At 40.3% G+C, this 23,635-nt stretch overlaps 1 protein-coding gene across 38 annotated transcripts in view; it reads right to left on the bottom strand.

Moving 5' to 3' along the window:
* LOC144693046 (sorbin and SH3 domain-containing protein 2-like) overlaps window positions 1-23,635 on the bottom strand; it is a 486,079-nt gene that overhangs the window by 168,771 nt on the left and 293,673 nt on the right. For 31 of the 38 annotated variants that reach the window (XM_078562388.1, XM_078562625.1, XM_078562352.1 and 28 more), the window contains one exon: window positions 6,371-6,427. In XM_078562388.1, the coding sequence (XP_078418514.1) occupies window positions 6,371-6,380 (10 nt within the window). In that variant the 5' untranslated portion in view covers window positions 6,381-6,427. Of the gene's footprint in view, window positions 1-6,243; window positions 6,428-21,367; window positions 21,486-23,635 lie in introns of those variants that run through there. The other 7 variants (XM_078562599.1, XM_078562577.1, XM_078562664.1 and 4 more) reach the window with 4 other exon arrangements.

The following is a 23,635-nucleotide window of genomic DNA, read 5'->3' on the forward strand; positions in this document are numbered from 1 at the left end:
AGGAACTCAACTGCTTCTTTGGAATATTTAGATAGAATTTTAGATAGAAGTCAATGTCAAAAGATCTAGCAGTTCCCATGGCTTTCACTTCAAATGTCTGTAACAGCATTATTTTCATATCTGTAACATAAAAATGAATTTTCCTTTTCTGCAATATCACACCATCACAGAAATTTCAGCGAATGTTTTAGCAAATCAGGGTGGAAATCTTTGCTCAACACAAACTTAAAATAACACAGCAACCCAACTTTCTTTTAAGAATAGGGTCCTTGTTTAGCATCAGTACAGACATTCCAATTACATACAACTGCCATTGTAAATAGCAGAATTATTTTTCAGTAAAATATCCAGCTGAAGGTTTCCAAATACTTGCCCAATTATCCACAACCCATTTTAATCATAGTGGATAAAATTAACAATTCATACATTGCATGTATAGTGCAGTATTAACATGGTATAACATGGTACAAAACCAAAAGTCTTTGGTAAGATTCTGGAAAACAATTTCTTTAAAATAGTTGCAAATATTTTTATTGTAATTCTACATTCTGGTTCTAATAGACCATTCTAATTATCACAATTTGTTAATTGGAAATAACATTATGAGAAAAGTTTAATAGCTGAAAAGAAAACTGTTGCCAAAGTTTTTTGTCTTGCATTCATCAGGACAAATACAAGAATGCCAAATTTCAAGCAATCACAACAATTTATACTACATAAAAAGGGTGCTGATTGGTTGGCAAGTTGACTCTGAATGGCCAAGGTAATGCCAAGGAGAAGACAATGGGCAACAATAGGCTCTCCAAGCTTTGAGTAATTCAAAGGAGCACAAGGCTGGAACACATTCCTTTTGTTTGCAAAGAACAGGTTCCTGTTATGAATGTATATTGCCTCCAACAAGCATAAATGAGCCACGTTACAAGCGCACCTGATTATCTTAAATTTGTTGTTAGTGTAGTTATTAGCGCACTCAGCATTATTCAACAAGTGCTTGCTAGAGGCTTTTCTCCTGTAATATAAGTAGTTGTGATCTGTTGAAATTTGGCATTCTTGCGTTTGCCCTGAAGAGTGCAAGACAAAAAGCTTCGGCAAACTGTCTCTCTTTTCAGCAATATTCAAGTTCTATAATACCAAGCAACTGTGCTTATTAATTATGGTACCACAGCTCCACATCAGGACAAAAATATTTTAAAAGTTTCTAGAATACTACAGCTCATGTAATCAAGCAAAAAGGGGAGAGTAGAAAGAAATGAATGTTTTCAGTTCAATTTCAGGATCAGATTGTTCACCAGCCTATCAATAATATGTTAACCTTTTTTTCTAATGTCATGACAGACTGCAGTGAGCACCACAAAGGCAAAAGAAATTGCTGAATTTAAACTCAGTTGCTTATGGGTGAGTAATAATTAGATAAGTGATGTTGTTTTAATTCTGAATGCTTACACATTTGTTGCAATTACTGACATTTTACAATAAAACGAAAATCAAGAAAACATCCAAATTCTTTGAAACATCAATTGTTAAATTCTTTTGAAACAATTTTTTTTTCCCCAAAAGAAAGAGATAGCTTGCAATTAATAGCCTTTTTAACACACTAAATTTCTTTGACAAGTTTCAAATGCATAAATTCAGTCCCTGACGCCTTAGTCACAAACAATGTTTCCCTTCAATTTCTAGCCCCATTATCACACAATGTTGTGTTGAACTCAGGATGAATGAGGGAAACTAAAGTTGTCACCGAGAGAGTTTTGCCAAAGTACTAGAGGTACAGCGTCTCAAATCTGGCTGTCCGAAAACCAGATGTTTTTTTAAAGCTGCCATGCATGAATTTTTACTTTTATTAGATGAGTAAAATAACAGCAGCTTGTTGGGCTAGGTGCTGCATTAGCACGGTGGCGTACTAACGAGTCACGAGCTTTGTGCAGCCGTCTTTTTCCCGTGCTCTGGGTGATATTAGTGGCCCTTGACCGCCCAACCCAAACCGCCTGACACAAAAGGCAGCAAGATCAGAAATCTGGCATGGACACAGTCCCAAGGTTGTCGGTTTTGAGACACTGTACCTGTATCATCTGAAGTTATCAGGAATAATAGAAAGACGACAAGACAGCATTTGACTAGTTTATGAAAACTGTTCAGTCATTAGTTCAGTTTGGATGCATTACCAATTCCTCAAAAATGATTAACTATGAAAATAAGATCTTGAAAAATCCATTACATATTATTACAAGCGATGCAGTTGTAAAATATTTGCATCACGAGGAATCCAACAAATAGGGGGATAAGGTGGGTGAGTGTAGTTAAGGACATGGAATAGCTACTTTGTAATATTATGGCAAAGAAGGAAAAGATACGAGACCATAAAAGGGTTATGTATAGTCCTCTGGGATTGTTGGTTCACAACCGGTAAATTCCTATGTATGCACTACAATCTTGCCTCAATCGAAAGATGGCAACAGACATAAAGGTTTGGCATAATCCTTAGCTTCAAGGTTTCACTTGTGCTATTTTTCCATGTAGCCCCTGCATTTGAAGGTGCCCCTCTGTTGGGCGGGAGATTGCAATGGTCTCGCCTGTGGACATGCGTATGGGCTATCATGATCACACAATGCTTCAGACAGGAAATTTAGTATTCCCTTTGGGCAACTTGCTTCAACATCCACAGAAAACCCAGCTAAGGGACTGAAAAAAAATGTGATCCTTGGGAAATCTTAAATGTAAACGTCAGAAAAGACTGTCAGCCCCAAGTCACAAATCCAGTACTGTAAGACACAAAAATGTCACAATTCAGTTTATAAAAAGGCTGGCCCTCTTTAAAAGGGATTTTGAACAATTCCTGTGAAGATCTGAAACAGTTCAGCGTTGGATTACATTTCAAAAAGGTCCAAAATCTGCAGTGCTCAGAATAAAAATTCAACATTTAAATTACTACCTATGCCTGAATTATGCAGGAGAGAAACAGCTTTTCCTTGATACAAAGAATTCTCACACATACAAAGATAATTAGTAACCAAGTTCAATTCTTTTCTTTAGCCATCGGGGTGCAGGACATGAATAGAAGCCCATCACCATCCATAACAATCTCCTTACAAGGTTACCAGCAATAACAAGCATGAGGGTACATACTCACTTCCAATTGGTCTATTGGACATCAGAAGGGCAAATGACAGTGACTTTTAACATTTCAGTAGTTTAACAACTATTTGACTAACCCACCAGAGAGACATATGGTCCACTTTTATGCTGATAGATTGTGAGCTTGCTGCTACTGCTGACCACGTTATATAAAAGGACATCAGATTTCCAACAAGTTGGATTAAAACATGTGAAATATCAAGGTAGTAAAGCATCAGTCTGATGCATTTAGCCTTTGTGCTCATAATAAATTTGTCCAGTAAATAAAGCATCAAGATGCAATATGACTCCAAAGCAAAGCAGAGCGAGACTCTCCTCCAAGGAACTTTGGTCTGGTGCCAGATCAGGCCCCGACTCTGGATTCAGGGTGTACTTACACTACAATTGCAGTGTTATTACAGAGCAAACTTAGTTGTACTGTGAATGTGCCATTAGATTCATCATTCATTTCTAGGTGACCTTGATTTTTTTTTATATTTGCAGTTGTATTAGACAAAGATTTCTAGGTTTCTTTTATTAGGGTGTAGAATGGAGTCTGTGCGAAAAGAGAACCTGGGTAGGGCGCTGGAGGTTGATGTGTGTAATAGGGGATGTGCCGTAAAAGAGAAGCTTGCATGAGTCCTGGAAACAGTTATTCGAGTAAGGCGAAACGGAGTTTGAGAACGATAATAGGTCAGACATATGGAATCATTGGTTGCACAGGCCACCTAAAGGAGTTTTTTGTGTCAGAACGTCTACGTGGTAATTAATATGTCATTATCAGACTATGCTCCTGAGTGTGGAGACTTGTCTGTGGCAATTTGGGTACCTGAATTACCTACAGGTGCTGCCACTGGCTAAGGGTCCTTTACCAGGGTTGGAAAATTACCATTATAAAGTAGACATTCAGATACATAATTTCATTCTTTTAAATTTGCATTAGATCTCAATTGAAGTCCATTAGAAATTTCTGCTGTGTTGATGGACAAAATTCAAAATATTCCCTGATGGCAAGATTTTAGTAAAAGCTTGTATTAATTTAAATATAACCACTATGTGGCAGCCTTATTGCAGGTTTAACACCAGAAACAATATAGGAAGGACCACACAGGTTTTAGTCATTTGTAACAGCATATATTACAGTGAGAAGCTGGGTCATTGAAACTACCTTAAAAAAAGAGATTACAATTTATGCGAGTAGTGCAAGAAAAACACCTGTTCAAAATGTTTACAAATAACTCTCCAGATGATATTTAAACATTAAAAGATACCCTATTTATTACAGTCCAACATGCCCACCTGTTGCCTCTGCACTAAAGAGTCAATGGTAACAATAATAATCTTAGTAGCTTGCATATCGAAGGAGATTGGGACAAATCCAGATCTGCGAGAAGTGATAATTAGTTTTTTAAAATTGTACATGATTTGATTAAATATTCAACAAAATAAAGGTTCCTTATATTACCAATTTTTGAAGTGTCAATTGCACAGGATACATATTAAAAGTCAGGGTTAAATGAGCTTTTGTATTTACTTTTCAGTCAATACTTCAATGCTTGCTCACGCGATCTTTTGAAACTAAATGTGATTCATTAAACTATATCCAATTGGCAAATCTATCTCGTAAACAAACCCTTTTAAGTAGCTGACTTGGGATAAATGGGTCTTTTGACCAGCCATCACAATCTTGTACTTGACAAAACGGGGAATGCATGCTCTCTCTTCATTTTGTGTCACTGCCCTGCTGGGACTCCTGCTGTTTTGATAATGGTCTGCAAGTAATAGGTTTAACAGCAATTCTAGAGAAAATAATCCTGTACAGCTATTAGCACAATATTGGTGCCCATCTAAACACAAACACAGTGGGGAAAGAAATCCATGAAGGATTTTAAATAGTAATCGTACCATTCCATGATGGATCAGGGAATTTATCAAATGAGCAGACAAACCCTTCTAAATATGAAGATCTCTAGCTCCATTGGCACAGCCAATGACAAAAATGCCAGCGCATCAAAGGCCTATCCACATGCATATCCTGCCTGCATCTTCATGCAAAGTCTTGCTCGAATCTCATGTCACTCTTCATTACACATTGAACAAAGTTTCTGATTCAGCTGTTCTCAACCCTCAACAAATTGGACCCACCAAAATTTCGCAGTCCGCTAGCAAAGAATGCTAATATTGGCAGATCTGCAAACAAAAAAACTTTCATCTTTCACTGTTGTTCCCCTTCCCTCAATTTTGTCACTTTTCCGTCACTTTTTCATTTATTTTTACTCTCTCTTCACTTTTTATTTTGTTCGTCTCTTTTTTTTTTTACTTCAAGAGTTTTCACTTTATTCCTTACAGAGCTGCTGCATGGGAACACTGCACTGAGCACCATGAGGGAGATCAGGGAGCCAGGCAGGTCTCTCAATCAGCTGAGAAGCAGGGTGTTTAAAGCAGCCAGCAGCAAGCACTGCTCTCAATGAAGCCAGTATATTAGCTCTGAGCATCCTGGGTGTCCCGAGTTCACGGAAAGAAAAATCGTCGCTAGAAATAAGTTCTAGAGGAATGAAAGCTGGATGGTGACCAGATGTATAGGAGGAAAAGAGAGTTTGATCCTTTGAGGAGAAAATTGGCATAATATTCCAGGGTAGGGCATTTATGTAATATTCATAGGACCAAACTTATCTTTAGCTGCAGTAATTATTTGAAACTTTACACAAGTCCTTGCTGCTAATGAGGCTGTGACCTCTGCTGGAAACGCACATGCAGGCATTGTGTGAGTAAAGCACTGGATTCAGTTGTGATATGTGCAAAAAATGTAACGAGAGAAATAGAAAATACGAACATAGCCATTATCTTAATAGAAGCATTTTTTGTAGAAAAAAATTCAATGAAGCTTGTTTTCCAGATGTTTTGATCCTGTATTTCTTCAGAAGACTTGCTAGAAACATGAAATTCAGGTGAAAAAAACAATGGAATGTAGCAAATTGCTTCTGCAATCTGCTATTCAATAGTTAGATCAGACAGACATGTCAAAATGTATGTCTCAGTATTTAATTTATAATTTCATGTTTTAAGTACAGCAGCTTTTATGCATTGGATATTAAAAAATCATGAATCGGGTAGAAGTATGAATTATCTTACCTTTACTTGCTCTTCAAATAAAATTCAATGAACTTCTGTTTTTAATTCCTTTGGAGTGTATAACAATCTTAAGCATAGGTAACGCAAACAACATGTTCAACCTTCTCCTTAAGAGATCTGAGCATACCTGTATTCATGGCGATAAGAGGACCAGCTGCTTTATTCCAGAAAATTCAGTTTACCCCTGAAAAATAAATAGGATACAGCTGCTTTAGTGCAGTCCAGACCAAACCTTTGCCAAACATGGCAATGTAAAATAATGCAAGAATCCTTCAGTGATTTGTAACAGCAGACCATTAGATCATTCATTCTGCAAACCCTCCTACTTGAAGAAGATGGGTTCCTGTCTTATTTATCGGAATAGATTGGAATTTATGCTTTTTAATTGGGATACCACGTCCTAAAATTGCTGCTATATATCCGAAGAGGAATGCTCATAAATATAACCAGTGCTTCACTTAACTGTACATTATTAAGTGAAAGAGAAGTCTTTATCTAAGATAGTACAAATGCCCATTTAAATCCCATAAAGTAAACTCCCACATAGAACTAGATTTTTAAGCTTCTTCTGTCACAAAACTGTGAAACAGCTATACTGTAATATACATCTCAACTCGAAGGCATTTGCCACATTTTTCTCTAATAGATCAGAAAAAGGTACGGTAAGTGCACTTCATTCCATATGGAAGCTTTTGTGGAAAGGTATGACTTGATATAGCACAAAATAGTCCCAAGATTCATGAGAAGGGAAGAAGGAGGCCAAGAAAATGGCCAAGGTAAATGTTGATGCCGAAGGTCAAAGGCCCTGCCGGGTTGAATGACACAACCTCAGTATATTTTCACTTCTATTTTCCACCTGACAGCTGGCCAAATTGGCCAGTTGGCCGACTGCCAGGCAGAAAAACCAGCAGCAGGTGGTTGCAGCTGGGGGCCCTTGGGGACGATCCATGGCAAATGGAAGGGGAAGGTGGCTATAGGTTGTGGTCTGGTGAGGAAGGGCTGGGTGGAGAGAGGCAATGCTGACGGAGGGAGATGAGATGAGAGAGGTAACCTTGGGGGTGGGGAGGGAGCAAGGTCAAAAGATTGGTACCGGGGGAGGGGAAATGAGAGGCAAACCTGTTGGGGGGGAGGGGGTGAAATGAAGGGAGGTTGCTTGGAGTGGCGTTTCATCAGTGTAGAGAAAGAATACGTCGTTCAAATACTTTGACTCGAGGTTCGTCTTTGGATGGGACAAGCTGTCCCAGTGGAAAAACAATTGCTAATATGGGCAATTTATCCTGTTTTTACCCCCACAATGTTCAGCCAGTCAGTCATTTCTAGAATAACGGTAGGTTGGATGCAAGAATTTTTCAGAGTCTCACTTTTGTTTTATCAGAAAATTAATCACCAAGCTACGAGAGGAATGTGTGGTATTAGGAGCAGAAAGATTCAATTCAGAAGGAGACCACGACACAAATAGCTAGTGTTAATAAGTGGAACCTTGTACAAATCACTTCTGGTCAGCACTCGTCAACTTTACATTTCTAGCGCCACCAATAAGTATTTCTGTCTGTTCTGTTTCATTCCTTTTAAAATGTTCTATTAAATGGCAATCAGGGAGAAAGGAGATGGAGGCCACCCACAGTTCAAGGGAGCCACAGACACGACAGTTTGAATAGACCTCATTGCTATCTTTATGTGTTATCTTTCATTTGATTATATTACAACAGGGTAATAATTAGCTGGAATATATTGCAGCCTATGCATTTTATATCAACGTTTTTCCTCAATGTTCATCCAGTCCATCAAGTCCTTTCATGACCCTTGAACGACCTTCAGACTTTTTAAGGATAATGTGGACAATACCAGATTTTGTGGGCGAAATGTTTCACTAACATACAAGCAAGCCTTGCAGGTTAAGCCTATTTAGGAAATGTAACACTAATAATATGGATGTAGTTTGTTATAGCTATTATAATAAAGCAGGAAACATAAGCATCAACAGATTTGTTTTCCAAAACACATTCCAATTAAGCAAAAGATTAAAGTTACCTTCTTACTTTGCTTTTCAAAACTTATGTAGATTCTTTTTTAAAAGACATGAAATAATGAAGTCTCCAGTGTACTATTTTTGCTAACATTTAATTTAATATCAGGCATGTTCGCTGTGGCTTTTTGAGTATCTATACTGCACAGAGGTTTTCGATTTTTAAATCTTGAAGTTTTCAGAGACTGGACAACATAACTAAGATTTAGTCTTTAAAACTCCAGACTGCCAGCATTCTTCAAATATTTGCCTCTGCCAAAGGAGAGGAGCTAGACTCTATTTTTTTCTAACTTGGACTTAAATCAATATTAGTACCACATGAAAGAGGCAGCGGGAAACCTGGCTGAACAATGATGACTGGAATCTAAGGCAGCTTTACCATAAGAATAATTATGGATATAATAGTGGAAACTAAGTTCTAATTGTATGGAAATCATTGCTCCCATTACACCTTGAGAGTCCCTTGAGATGAGACCTTACTTGTGCCCAAGTCAGTAATACTGTGACTGTTCATCATTACTGTTCTAAAATCCACCTCTTTTGATTTGAGACTCTTTTCATAGCCATTTTTCTGAAATGCATCTCTTGCAGACTATTTTAAAAATGTGCCTAAATTTAGGCCTCAGTGTGCGTTTGTTACTTTGTCATTACTTGATGGATTGCAAAATTATTTTAATTGATTGTGATGATTATCTTTCATTACTGGAACAAAATGTTTTGTTCTCTTTCCCTTGGTTTCAAATCCAAACAATAGTGTTGATGTTTATTGTTCTTAACTGTTTTGTTAAAATCCCCTCTCTTCTCTACTTTCTTCATGTTCTGAATTCCCCTCTGCTGATTGATGCGTTTTGATGATGTAGAGACACCTTCTAATCTTTCATCTCAGCCGCTGTGAGCAATGCTTTTTTTTAAGCATTATCTTGTTGATAAATATACACTTTCTAAAATATTTTAACCGAGCAAGTATTTCTGAATCACTGAGATTCAATCCTACAACATTGCTTTGTCAGCCCACTATCTACAACTGCTGAAGTGGTTCTCAAGGTCCAGTCTTTTGCTATTGAAACAATGAAACAAATGTGACGATGGTGTACACCATTTGACTGTGGCTGAACCGCATGAAGGAGGTAGTTTTGCAAAACGACTAACAACACTGAGTTTGAATGTTATTTATCATAGTCATATTAATAATTCCATAAAATGTTGGCCGAATGTCAGTTATTCAGAAAAGTCAGGCAGGTTTTTCAACTGTGCAGAGTAGAGACAACAAGGCCTGAGTGTGACAAGGGACGAGTGCTAACTTGGGAACTTGGCGCTGATGGGATCTATCGTGTAACTTTTTTCAAGGTATAATTTAGATTAACAGTCAGATTCTGATTTAGAACTTTTAAACTGCAAGTTAGTTATCTGTCAATCAATTGAAAGTGGTTACCTGAATAGGTGCTAATTACCATGGCAGGAAGATGACGATAGCAGTTGCAACTTTGTCCAGTCGCAAAAACGGTTTGCTTTTGTAGACGACTGGTGACCACACCAAGTGTGGTAAGGAATGAGCGCTAACTTGGGAATTTGGTGCAGGCGAGAATTCAGTGCAGAAGGGGAAGGAGAGGCTGTGTATTATACCTTTTTTCAGCTCCAGTAGCTGGCAAGTGTTCAAAGGCATTAATTAGGTGAGCAGGTAACTGGTGGTGAGTTTCAAGATTTTATCCCTCTAAATGGGGCTAGTAGTTTAAAGTGGTACTAGAGAGACACAAGTATTACATTACATTTATAGCTTAATTAGCTAAACTACTTAATGTAACTATAGGTAACAGTTGGGTGAAATTTCTAAACTTGAAACCTAGTTAGTCAAATAAAACAGAACAAAAGATTGCAGGGCAGATGATGTATTGCAGCTGTAGCATGTGGCACCTCGTGGATACTTGTGTAATCCATGGTAAACACATCTGCCTTAAGTGCCTGCAGCTCAAGGAACTTTGGCTCCAAGTTGATGAGTGAGAGTCTGAGCTTCGGACTCTGCAATGCATCAGGGAGGGGGAAAGTCACCTGGATTCTTTGTCCCAGGAGGAAGTCACACCCCCCCATAGGCCAGGTACTTCTGATTTAATCCATTGTCAGAGGCAGGAGGGTGTGGACTATGAGTGAGGCAGGTGGGACTTGCAACGTAGCAAGGGAGGAGCCTCAGCTCCTGCCCAACAGGTTTGAGGTTCTTGTAGCTTGTGTTGACAAGAGCGAGGGCTACAGGGTGGATGAGCGAACTGACCACGGTGCAGTTGTGGGGGAGTAGAAAGGAATGTAGTTGTTGTAGGGGACAGTACAGTTAGGAGATAGATACTATTTGCTGCAGCTGAGAACATAAATCCTGAAGACTGTGTTGCCTGCCTGGTACCAGGGGTAAACGCATCTCCTTGAGAACTTGGAGTGGGAGAGAAAGGATCCAACTGTCGAGGTCCTTGTGGGTACCAATGACATAGGTAGGGCTAAGAAGGATGAAATAGGAACAGAAAATGCTAGAAAAACTCAGCAGGTCTGGCAGCATCTTTGGAGAGAGAGAAACGGAGTTAATGTTTCGAGTCCGTATGACAATACGGATTTGAAATGTTTAGTCTGTTTCGCTCTCCACAGATGCTGCCAGACCTGAGTTTTTCCAGCATTTTCTGTTTTATTACATATTTACAGCATCTGCAGTATTTTGCTTTTAATTTAGGACTAAGAAAGATGTTCTGCTGAGGGAGTATGAGCAGTTAGGGGCTAAATGAATAAGCAGAACCACAAAGATAATTTCTGGATTAATATCTGAGCAATGAGCAAATTGGCGTAGGGTAAATAAGATCAGAGAGTTGAATGTGTGGCTGAGAGATTGGTGTGAGGGAAATGGGTTTTGATTCATATGGCACTGGCACTAGTACTGAGGAAAGTGAGAGTTGTACCATTCAGATGGTCTTCACCTGGCCTGCAGTGGAACCACTGTCCTGGCGAGTCATATAATTAGGGATGTAGACAGGGCTTTAAACTAAATAGTGGAGGGAGCAGCGAGTGGGGGAGAGTTCATATGAGGGGAGATTTGGAAAGCGGAGGAGAAAGAATAAGGCAACAGTGCACAGTAGCGATACGGGTAATGGTAACCAGAGTGTGACAGGAAGGGACAGAGAGTACAAACATAAGAGTGCGCCAGCAAATCAGAGTAGAGAAAAAATGGCTTTGAACTAGAGGGGGAGGAGGTTTCAGGTGAAGGGAGACTTAGATATCCAAAGGTAAAAGTTGAGGCAACAGAAAGGAATATTGATGTGGGTAAAGTTGGACAAGAAGGGAAAACAGTTTAATAGTAATTGTGCATCGGAGACATGCAAGAAATATTGGTTAAAACAAGTAAAACTGAAATCACTTGATCTGCATGCACTGAGCATCCACAATAAGATGTGGCACAAATAGAAATAAATGGTTTAGATCTAATGAGCATTAGAGAAATGGTTACAAGGTGACCAAAGTTGGAAAATATATATTCCAAGGTACACAATACTCTAAAAAAAATACAGGCAGGATGGAAAAGTAGTAGGGATAGTCCTGATAATAAAGGGTGACATGAGGACATTAGTGAGAAAGAGTCTTAGCTCAGAAAATCATGAAGTAGAATCAGTATGCATGGAGATTAGGAATAGCAAGGATCAGAAAATGGAGGTGGGAATGTTTCATTGTTATATAACATTAATACTCTGTTGAATGGTATAACTAAACAAGAAATGATTGGATTTTGTAACAGAGGCAATGTAAAGTTGAGGGGCTTTAATCTTTATATGCAATGTAATAATTGTCAAAGGCAGTCTGGAAGATGAGTTTGGAGAATACTTTTGAGAGTGTATCCTGGAGCAATAATGTGGAACGAACGAGGGATAAAGCCACTTTCGATCTAGTATCATGCAAGAAGGCAGGGTTGATTAGTAATGTTACAGTAAAAGATCCATAGGAAATAATGGTCGTAATACAATTGAACTATACATTTAAGCTCGAAAGCAGCATAGTCCAATCACAAACAAAAATCACAAACTTAAACAAAGCCCATTACATAGGTATCAAGGGAGTGCTGGCTACCGTTGTTTGGATAAATCTGCAGTCCTGCCACATCCAACTGTGATGGTGAAGGCCAATCAAACAACTAACAGGAGGAGGCGGCTCCACAAATATCTCCGTCCACAAATGATAGGGAAGCCCAACGCACCAGTGCGAAAGACATGGCTGAAGCATCTGAAACAATTTTCAGCCAGAAGTGCCGAGTGGATGATCCATCTCAGCCTCCTCCCGAAGTCCTCAGCATCACAGATGCCAGTCTTCAGCCAATTTGATTCACTCCACATTAAGGCCAGGAGCGGCTGCAAGCATTGGATATTGCAAGCCTATAGGCCCTAACAATATTCCATCAATACTATGAAGACTTGTGCTCTGTTACTTGCCACGCCCCTAGCCAAGCTGTTCCAGTACTGCTAGAACATTGGTATCCACCCCACAATGTAGAAAATTGCCCAGGTATGTCCTGTCCACAAAAAGCAGGACAATTCTAACACAGCCACTTACTGCCCCATCAGCCTCCTCTCGGTCATCAGCAAAGTGATGGAAGGTGCCACTGACAGTGCTATCAAGTGGAACTAACACAGCCATAACCTGCACACTGATGCTCAGTTTAGGTTCCACAAGCTCCTGACCTCATTACGGCCTTGGACAAAACAAAGAAACATAGAAAGTAGGAGCAGGAGTAGGCCATTCAGCCCACCGAGCCTGCTCCACCATTCAATATGATCATGGCTGATCCTCTATCTCAACGCCATACTCCTGCTCGCTCCCCATGACCCTTGATGCCTTTAGGTGTTCAGAAATCTATGTCCTCCTTAAATATATTCAGTGACTTGGTCTCCACAGTCTTGTGTAGTAGAGAATTCCATAGGCTCACCACCCTGAGTGAAGACGTTTCTCCTAATCTTAATCCTAAATGGCCTACCCCGTATCCTGAGACTGTGACCCCTTGTTCTAGGCCCCCCAGCCAGAAGAAATATCACCCCTGTACCCGGTCTGTACATCCATCAGAATTTTATATGTTTCAATGAGATTGCCTCTCATTCTTCTAAACTCCAGTGAGTACAGGAGTAGCCGGCCCGATCTCTCCTCATACAACAATCCTGCCAGCCCAGGAATCAGTCTGGTGGACCTTTGCTGCACTCCCTCTATGGCAAGTATATCCTTCCTTAGGTAAGTTGACCAAAACTGCACACAATACTCCAGGTGTGATCTCACCAAGATCTCACAGCTGCAGTAAGACATCCTCGCTCCTGTACTCAAGACCTCTCGCAATGAAGGCCAACATTCCATTTGCCTTCTTAACCGCTGGCTGCACCTGCATGCTTGCTTCCAGTGATTGATGTACAAGTACAAAGGGACCTGGCTGTCCATCAACATTTCTCAATTTATCACCATTTAAATAATGCTCTGCCATTCTTTTTTATCTACCAAAGTGGATAACTTCACACTTATCCATGTTATACTGCAACTGCTACGTATTTCCCCACTCACTCAACCTGTCTAAATTGCTTTGAGACCTCTTAATATCCTCCTCATCACTCACATTCCCACCAAGTTTTGTGTCATCAGCAAACTTGGAAATATTACATTTGGTTCCCTCATCCAAACCATTGAAATATATTGCAAATAGCTGGGGCCCAAGCACTGATCCCTGCGGTACCCCACTAGCCACCACCTGCCACTCCGAAAAAGACCCATTTATTCCTACTCTGTTTCCTACCTGCTAACCAATTCTCAATCCATGCCAACATATTACCCCCAACCCCATGTGCTTTAATTTTATACAATAACCTCTTATGTGAGACGTTATTAAAAGCTTTCTGAAAATCCAAATACACCACATCCACTGGTTCTCCCTTATCTAATTCTGCTAGTTACACCCTCACAAAACTCCAGTCAATTTGTCAAAATGATTTGCCTTTCATAAATTCATGTTGACTTTGTCTAATCCCGTTGATATTTTCTAAGTGTCCTGATATCACCTCCTTTGTAATAGGCTCTAGCACTTTCCCCACTACTGATGTTAAGCTAGCCGGTCTGTAATTTGGTGATTTCTCCTTCCATCTATTTTTTTTAAAATAGTGGGGTTACATTTGCCACCCTAGAACTTGCCAGGACTGTTCCAGAATCTACAGAATTTTGGAAGATGACAGCCAATGCATCCATAATTTCCATGGCCACCTCCTTCAGTACCCTGGGATGTAGATTATCGGGCCCTGGGGATTTATCGGCTTTCAGTCCCATTAATTTCACCAGCACTATTGTTTTGGTAATACTAGTTTCTTTCAATTCCGCCTTCTCACTAGGCCCTTGATTCTGTAGCATTTCTGGGAAGTTATTAGTGTCTTCTCCCATGAAGACAGAACTAAAGTAGTTGTTTAATTGCTCTGCCATTTCCTTGTTCTCTGTTATAAATTATGTTTCAGACTGTAAGACACCTACATTTGTCTTCACTAATCTTTTCCTTTTACATACTTACAGAAATTATTTACAGTCCTCTTTTATGTTCCTTGCAAGTTTACTCTCATACTCTATTTTTCCCCTCTTAATCAATCTCTTGGTCCTCCTTTGTTGAATTCTAAACTGCTCCCAATCCTCGGGCTTACTACTTTATCTAACAACTTTTTATGACCCCTCTTTGGATCTAACACTATCCTTAATTTCTTTTGTTAGCCATGTTTGGGCTGCTTTTCCTGTTGTGTTTTTGTGCCAGAAAGGAATGTACAACTATTGCAATGCATACATTCCTTCCTTAAATATTAGCCATTGTCTATCCACTGTCATGCCTTTTAATGAAGTTTCCCAAACTATCTTAGCCAAAAAACACCTCATACCTTTGTATTTTTCTTTATTTAGATTTAGGACCCTAGTTTCAGATCGGACTATTTCACTTTTCATCCTAATGGAGAATTACATCATGTTATGGTCATAGGACCCCGCACAACAAGATTATTAATTAAACTCTTCTCATTGCCCATACCAAATCGAGGATGGCCTGTTCCCTGGTTGGTCCCTCAACATACTGGTCTAAAAACACCATCTCATGCACATTCCAGGAATTCGTGTGCCACAGTATTATTGCTAATTTGGTTTGCCAAGTCTATATGTAATTTAAAGACACTCATGATTACTGTAGCACCCTTGCTACATGCATCTCTAATTTCCAGTTTAATGCCATCACCTAACTTATCACTACTGTTAGGAGGCCTATAGACAACTCCCACTAATGTTTTCCGCCCCTTGTTGCTTCTTTGCTCCACCCAGGCTGATTCTACATCTAGATTTTCTGAGCCAATACCCTCTCTCACTATTGCACTGATTTCATCTGCCACCCCACCTCCTTTTCCTTTTTGCCAGTCCATCCTAAATATTGAGTAACCTTAGATATTCAGTTTCCAGCCTTGGTCACCCTGCAGCCATGTCTCTGCAATCACAATCATATCATACTCGCTTACATCTATTTGCACTGTTAATTCATCTACCTTATTGCAAATGCTCTGTGCACACTCCGAGACAGTTTCTTTAGACTTGTCTTTTTTTTTTACATTTTTACACATTTTTTTGTACTATGGCCCTATTTGCTGGTAGCCCTGGTTTCCTCTGCCTTCCACTTTTGCTGTCTACTTTTCTGTCTTTCATTCCTATCTTTGTTTCCATCCCTTGTGTCTCCCTGCTCAGGTTCCCGTCCCCCTGCCAATCTAGTTTAAACCCTCACCCACAGTACTAGTGAATACCCTTGCAAGGATATTGGTCCCAGTCCTGCTGGGGTGCAACCCGTTCATCTTGTACAGGTCCCATCTTCCCCAGAATCGGTCCCAATGCCTCAGGAGTCTAAATCCCTCCCTCCTACACCATCTCTTCAGCCACGCATTCATCTGGTCTATTTCTCCTATTCCTGATCACGTTAGCTCATGGCACTGGGAGTAATCCTAAGATTACTACCTTTTGAAGTCCTGCTTTTTAATTTATTTCCTAGCTCCCTATATTCTGCATTCAGGACCTGATCCCATTTTTTACCCATGTTGTTGGTACCAATATGCACTTACCTGCCTAGTGCTTTCACTCTGTCTGGTGGTCACCCATTCCCTTTCTGCCTGTGCACTCTTTACCTGCGGTGTGACCATCTCATTGTACATACTATCCACGAAGATCTCATCCTTGCAGATGCTCCACAGCTGCATTGCCATGACTTACCCTTAAGTTACTCCCTTTACTTTTACTTCCTCTAGCTTAGAGGATATCACGGACAGAATAAATACTTACCAGGTCCTACATACCAAGGCCATCGCTCTTCTTACAGAAGAAAGGTAGAAAATGAAAGAATCACCTCCTTCCCTCTTCAGCGAACTCCCTCTATCACCAAACCCCAACTGAAGCACTCTGATGCAGCCCAAAGCAGCATTCCAGTGCAGACAAAAGCAGCACTGTAGATGTTTTGCTTTTGCGCTTTCTGAATCTCACTTTTGAAAACCTGATTAAGTCAGTTAAATAATTTACTAGCTGCAAGCAGAACTTGTATAATCCCTGTTTTAAAGATGGACTAAAACTCACCTTCTCCCAACCCAAAGAGCAACTTTTAGTTAATTGCTAAATTAAAAGAAATATTAGACTTTAGATAGAAATTAATCATTAAAAGTCCCTCTCTCACCAAACTCCAACTGAAGCACTCTAATGCAGCCCAAAGCAGCACCCCAGTACAGACCAAACATGGGAAAAAAGAGCTCAACTCAATAGTTGAGAGTGACTGCCCTTGGCTTCAAGGCTGCATTTGACAGAGTGTGGCATCAAGGAGCTCTAGAAAAACTGAAACCAATGGGAATCAGATGAAAACTCTCTGCTGGTTGGAGTCATACATAGCACAAAGGAAGAAAGTTGTTGGAGGTCAAGCACCTCAGTCCCAGGAGTTCCTCAGCCCAACCATCTTCAGCTGCCTCATCAATGACCTTCCTTCCATCATAAGGTCAGAGGCGGGGATGTTCACTGATGATTACACAATGTTCAGCACCATTCGCGACTCCTCAGGTACTAAAGCAGTCCATGCCCAAATGCAGCAAGACCTGGACAACATTCAGGCTTGGGCTGATAAATAACAATCATGCCACACAAGTGCCAGGCAATGAAGATCTCCAACAAGGGAGAATCTAACCATCTCCCCTTGACATTCAATGGTATCACCAATGCTGAACCCCCGCTATCAACATCCTGGTGGTTACCACTGATCAGAATTGAACTGGACTAGCCATATAAATGCTGTTGCTACAAGAGCAGGTCAGAGACTGGGAATTCTGTGGAGTGTAACTCGCCTCCTGATTCCCTAAAGTCTATCCACCATCTACAAGGCAAAAGTCAGGATTGTGATGGAATACTCTCCACTTGCCTGGATGAGTGCAGCTCCCACAACAATCAAGCAGCTTGACACCATCCAAAACAAAGCTTCCCACTTGTCTAGCACCCTAGCTACAAACTTAACCTTTCACTGCCTCCACTACCGACATACAGTTGCAGCAGAGTGTACCATTAGCAGGATGCAATGCAGCAGCTCATCAGCTCTTTCAACAACCCCTTTCAAACCTGCAACTTGTACTACCTAGAAGAACAAGGACAGCAGATACTTGGGAGCACTACCACTTACAAGTCCCCCTGCAAGCCACCCACTATCCTGACTTGGAACAATATCACTGTTTCTTCAATGTCGTGGGATCAAAATCCTGGAACCAACTTTCTAACAGCACTGTGGGTATACCTACACCAGATGAACTGCAGCGCTTCAAGGTGACTCAGCCCTTCTCAAGGGCATTTAGGAATGGGCAACAACTGCTGGCCTTGCCAGTGACTACCACTTCCTATGAAAGAATAAAAAATAGACCAAAAAGTATGGTCGTAAATAAACAGTGGGAAACAATCAAAGAAGCAATTCAAAGTGTTCAACAAAAATACATTCCATTGCAAAACAAAAACTCCTGAGTAAGTTACAGATAGATCTTTCTTGGTGAGGCTAAGGACAGTATAAGCCTCTCCTTTTAATCTAATAATGTTGCAAAGGGGATTAGGAGGAGGATTGGGAGTGTTTTCGAAACCAGCCAAGGGCCACCAAAAAGTTGATAAAAAAGGGAAAAATAAATTATGGGGATAAACTAACTGGGAATATAAAAACAGATTGTAAGAGCTTTCACAAGTATATAAAATGGAAGAGAGCAGCTAAAATAAATGTTGGCCCCTTAGAGGTAGAGACAGGAACAACTATCATGGAGGTTGAGGAAATGACAAAGAGATAAGCAAACATTTTGTGCCTTCACAGTAAAAGACACAAGTTACATGCCAGGAATAGAGGGGAACCTCGGGATTAATAAGAGTGAGAAAATTCAGGTAATTAATATCAGCAAAGGGAAAAGCACTGGAGAAACTCAAGAGACTAAAATCCAACAAATCCCCAGGGCCTAATGGCCTGTATCTTAGGGTTCTAAAAGAGATAGCTGAAGAAGAGCAGATGCACTGGCTATGATCTTCCAAAATTCCTTAGATTCTGGAACCATCCCAGCAGATTTGAAGTTAGAAAATGTAACAATGCCTTTTTTCATGAAAAGAGGCAGAGACAAAACAGGGAATGACAGGCCAGTTAGCCCGATATCAATCATTGGGAAAGCACTGGAATCTATCATTTAGGAAGTATTAATAATGCACTTAGAAAAACACTATGATTAGAACAAATCAACATGGTTTTATGAAAGGATAACCCTGTTTGACAGATTTAGAGTTTTTCGAGGATGTAACTAACAGGGTAGTTACAGGGGAACCAGTAGATGCAGTATACCTGAATTTCCAAAAGGTATTTGATCAGGTACCACATGAAAGGTTAATACACAATTATAAGGGCTCAGAATTAGGAGTGACATATTAGCATGGTCGAGGATTGGTTAACTGACAGGAAGGAGGAGGGCGGATGAATGGGGCATTTTTAAGTTGGCAGGCAGCGAATAGTGGAGTGCTCCAAGGATTAATGCTGGACCCTCAACAATTTACAATCAAATAATGACTCAGATGGAGACAGAATAATGTATCCGTGCTTGCTGATGAAGCCAAGCTAGGTGGGAATGTGAAGTCATGTGAGAAGGACAAAGAGGCTGTAAAGAGATATAAACAATTAAGTGAGTGGGCAACAAGGTAGTTAATGGAGTATAATGTGGAGAAGAGTGAGGTTATTGATTTTGGCTGTAAGAATAGAACAGCAGAATATTTTTGTAAAACTTGTAAATATTGATTTTTAGGGAGACCTGGATATGCTTGCACAAGGAACACAAGAAGCTAGCATGCAGGCACAATCAATTAATTAAGCAAATGACATGTTGGTCTTTATTACAAAGGGATTGGAGTACAAGAACAAGGAAGTCTTGCTACAATTGCACAGGGCTTTGGTGAGACCACATCTGGAATACTATGTGCAGTTTTGGTGTCCATATGTAAGGAAGGATATACTTGTACAAGAGGCAAACAACAAAGCTTCACGAGATTGGTCCCTGAAATAAGAAAGTTTTCCTATAACGAGAGGCTGAATAAATTGGGTCTATAATCTTTGGAGTTCAGAAAAATGAGAGGTGATTTCATTGAAACATTCAAGATTATGAAGGGGCTTGACAGGGTAGATTCTTAAGGGTTGTTTCTCCTGACTGGGGAATATAGAACAAAGGGCAACTTCAGGATGGAGGCCAATCATTTGGGACTAAGATGAGGAGAAATTTCTTCACCCAGAGGGTTCTGAATCTTTGGAATTTCCTATCCCAGAGAGTTGTGGATGCACCATCATTGAATATGAGGCTGAGACAGACTTTTGGTCTCTCGGGGAAGCATACGAACGTATGAATTAGGAGCAGGAGTAGACCATTCAGCCCCTTGAGCCTGCTCCACCATTCAATAAGATCGTGGCTGATCTGACTGTGGCCTCAACTCCACTTTCCTTCCTACGCCCCTATACCCTTGGACTCCCATGTCAATCAAGAATCTATCTAATTCAACCTTAAAAATGTTCAGTGACCCTGCCTCCACTGATCTCTGGGGAAGACAATTCCATTGACTCATGAACCTCAGGGAAAAAAATTCTCCTCATCTCCATCTTAAATGGGAGACCCCGTATTTTTAAACTGTATCCCCTAGTTCTCCTCTCTCCCACAAGCAGAAACATCCTTTCAGCATCCACCCTGTCAAGTCCCCTCAGAATCTTACATGTTTCAATAAGATTGCCTCCCATTCTTCTCAACTCCAGTGGATATAGGCCAAATCTGTCCAACCTTCCCTGATAGCATAACCCTCTCATTCTAGGAATGAGTTGAATGAACCTTCTCCGAACTGCTTCTAATGCAATTATGTCCTTGCTTAAATAAGGAGAGTAAAAATGTACACAGTACTCCAGATGTGGTCTCACCAACTGTAGCGCAACATTCCTACTTTTACATTCCATTCCCTTGCAATAAATGACAACATTCCAATTTCCTTCCTAATCACACTCTGTACCTGCATACAAACTTTTTGTGATTTATGTACTAGAACACCCAGATCCCTCTGTACCCCAAGTTCTGCAACCTCTCACTAATTAAATAATATGCTGTTTTTTAATTCTTCCGGCCAAAGTGGAGAAGATCACATTTTCCCAAATTGTGCTCCATCTGCCAAATTTCTGCACACTCATTTAACCTATCTATATCCTTTTACAGACTCCTTATGCCCTTTACACAACTTATTTTCCTGCCTTTGTGTCATCAGCAAATTTAGAAACCATACATTCGATCCTGCCAAGTTATTAATATAGATTGTAAATAGTTGAGGTCCTAGCACTGATCCCTGTGGCACTCCACTCGTTACATCTTTTGCCAACCCAAACATGCAGCTGCAGCAAGTAATTAGGAAGGCTAATGGTATTCCATAAATTCCTTTATCACAGAAGGATTTGAGTACAGGAGCGGCGAAGTCTCACTTCAATTGTATAGAACATTGGTTAGACTTCACCTGGAGTACTGTGTGCAGTTTTGGTCCCCTTACCTTAGGAAGGATATTATTGCCATAGAGGGAGTGCAGTGAAGATTCACCAGACTTTGTTTTCAGGATGGCAGGGCTGTCTTGTGAAGAGAAATTGGGGAAACCGGGCCTGTATTCTCTAGAGTTTTGAAGGATGAGAGGTGATTTCATTGAAACCTACAAAATACTTAAAAGGGATAGACAGGGTAGATGCAGGTAAGATGCTTCCCCTGGTTGGAGAATCTAGAACCAGGGGATACAATTTCAAAATAATGAGCAAACCACTTAGGACCGAAATGAGGAGTGCTTTTTTTACCCAGAGTATTGTGAATCTTTGGAATTCTCTACCCCAGAGGGCCATGGAAGTTCCATCATTGAGTATGTTTAAAGCAGAGATCAACAGATTTCTAAATACCAATGACATAAACGGATATGTGAATTGTGTGGGAAAAGGCATTGAAGTGGATGATCAGCCATGATTGTATTGAATGGCAGAGCATGTTTGATGGGCTGAATGGCCTACTCCTGCTCGTGTTCCCATTTTCCTATGACCTATTTATGCCTAATCCCTGTTTCCTGTCGGCTAACCAATCATCTATCCATGCTAATTGTTACCCTCTACAACGTGTGCTTTTATTTTGTGTAGTAACCTTTGCCAATCCATAAGATAGATTAAAATCACCCATGATTATCGCCATTCCTTTCTGGGAGTGGGTGGGAAAGTGCATGATCATACCTGCTCCTATTTCTTATTTTTTATATTCTTCAAAATGATCCACATTAGATGTTTGTGGAAGTAATTGCAGATCATCCTCTAAGCAGATTAACCAAATGGTGACTAAGACTCCCCATGGGCCCAAAGATAATGAACGGAATCTTCTTCCCCCATTGGAGGCAAGAAGGGAGGCAGGAGGGCCTGAAAATGAGGTGGGTTCGTATCAGGATGGCCTCCTCCATGGTGCCGCCAATTACAAGGGCTGCCGGCCTCTGATTGGCCGGCAGCTCTAAGTTGGCAGGGCGTCGTAACCCAGGCCCTCATTCAGAAGGAATGCCCTCTGCTGTCCTCTTCAGTGTCTGATGGCAAAAGATATGGTGGGCCTTCCACCTCAGGGTCAGTGCAAATGTCTCACCACCTTTGCAGGCAGTGCATGAGACACCCACTGAAAACGGAAGATTCTGCCCAATGCTACCATGTCTGACCAAAATACTCCAAATTTACAGAATAGCAGAGAGAGTCCTTCAATCCAGGAGCTCGGATTGGAGAAGGGAAACTTTACTAGCGCTCCCAATCTGGATCGCTATAATCGATGATCCAGCCTGGAGCTTTCCCACGTGTAGATGCTGTTTAAGGATAAGGTTCAGGGCCAGGCATCACCATGATGCCCTCCAAAATCAAAAAGAGATACCCACCATTAGGGTTAATAGATGAATAATAGCCACTTGTGGATGTATGGTGCCCGTGGAATTACATACAAGAAAGTCAAAATTGGAGGAAAAAAATCCAGATTTAAAATTTAGACCAGGAATTTGAGGTCACTGGCAAAGCAAAGACACTCAACACTGATGTCTAAGAAAACTACCCACCAAGTTCTAGCCATCTGTATAGCATGGTTTTCCCCTCTCCTGACAACAGTTTAAATTTGGCACCAAGGGGTTACTGTGGTAAGCAGAAGTTGTGATGTCAGCAAGCAGGCAAGGAACCAATTACAGTGAAGTATTCACTCACCCACAGCAAACCAGGAAGTTAATAACTTTTCCCAAGGATTTTTACAGCGAGACCAACAACGCAGAATGAAAAAGTTTTCATTAAATCATGGTCGCTATGGAGATTGCCATCTATGGCTATCCCTATAATCGAACCATAAGGAACAGTGTACACATTGACAGCAACTTCTGGACTTCCACATTAATCTGTGCACGTGCAGATTCCTGGAATTGCTACCAGTTTCAGTGCCATTATCACAGCAAAGTCCGGGTCTCATTCATGAGGTCTACATGTCTTATTTAAACATCATCGACTGATGTGTTGTTCCCAAATTATTCAAATTGTGTTTTTTATGGATTACTTGACCAATTGGTCAAATTGTGATAGTTTGCCAATCGACATTATGCTTTAAATCTCGATTTTAAGCAACTCCAAATAAAAATAACTAATACACACCATTAACAAATGATCTCCATAAATAAATTTTACATACAAAATGCTTTGAGTTTTATAGTCACCTACACAGTGTAGGTGGAATTTGGCAATAGATTAAGGATATTATGCTCACTAAACATTAAAAAGGGGAT

The sequence above is a fragment of the Cetorhinus maximus genome, chromosome 2, assembly GCF_964194155.1.
Source record: "Cetorhinus maximus chromosome 2, sCetMax3.hap1.1, whole genome shotgun sequence".
Taxonomy (NCBI): Eukaryota; Metazoa; Chordata; class Chondrichthyes; order Lamniformes; family Cetorhinidae; genus Cetorhinus; species Cetorhinus maximus.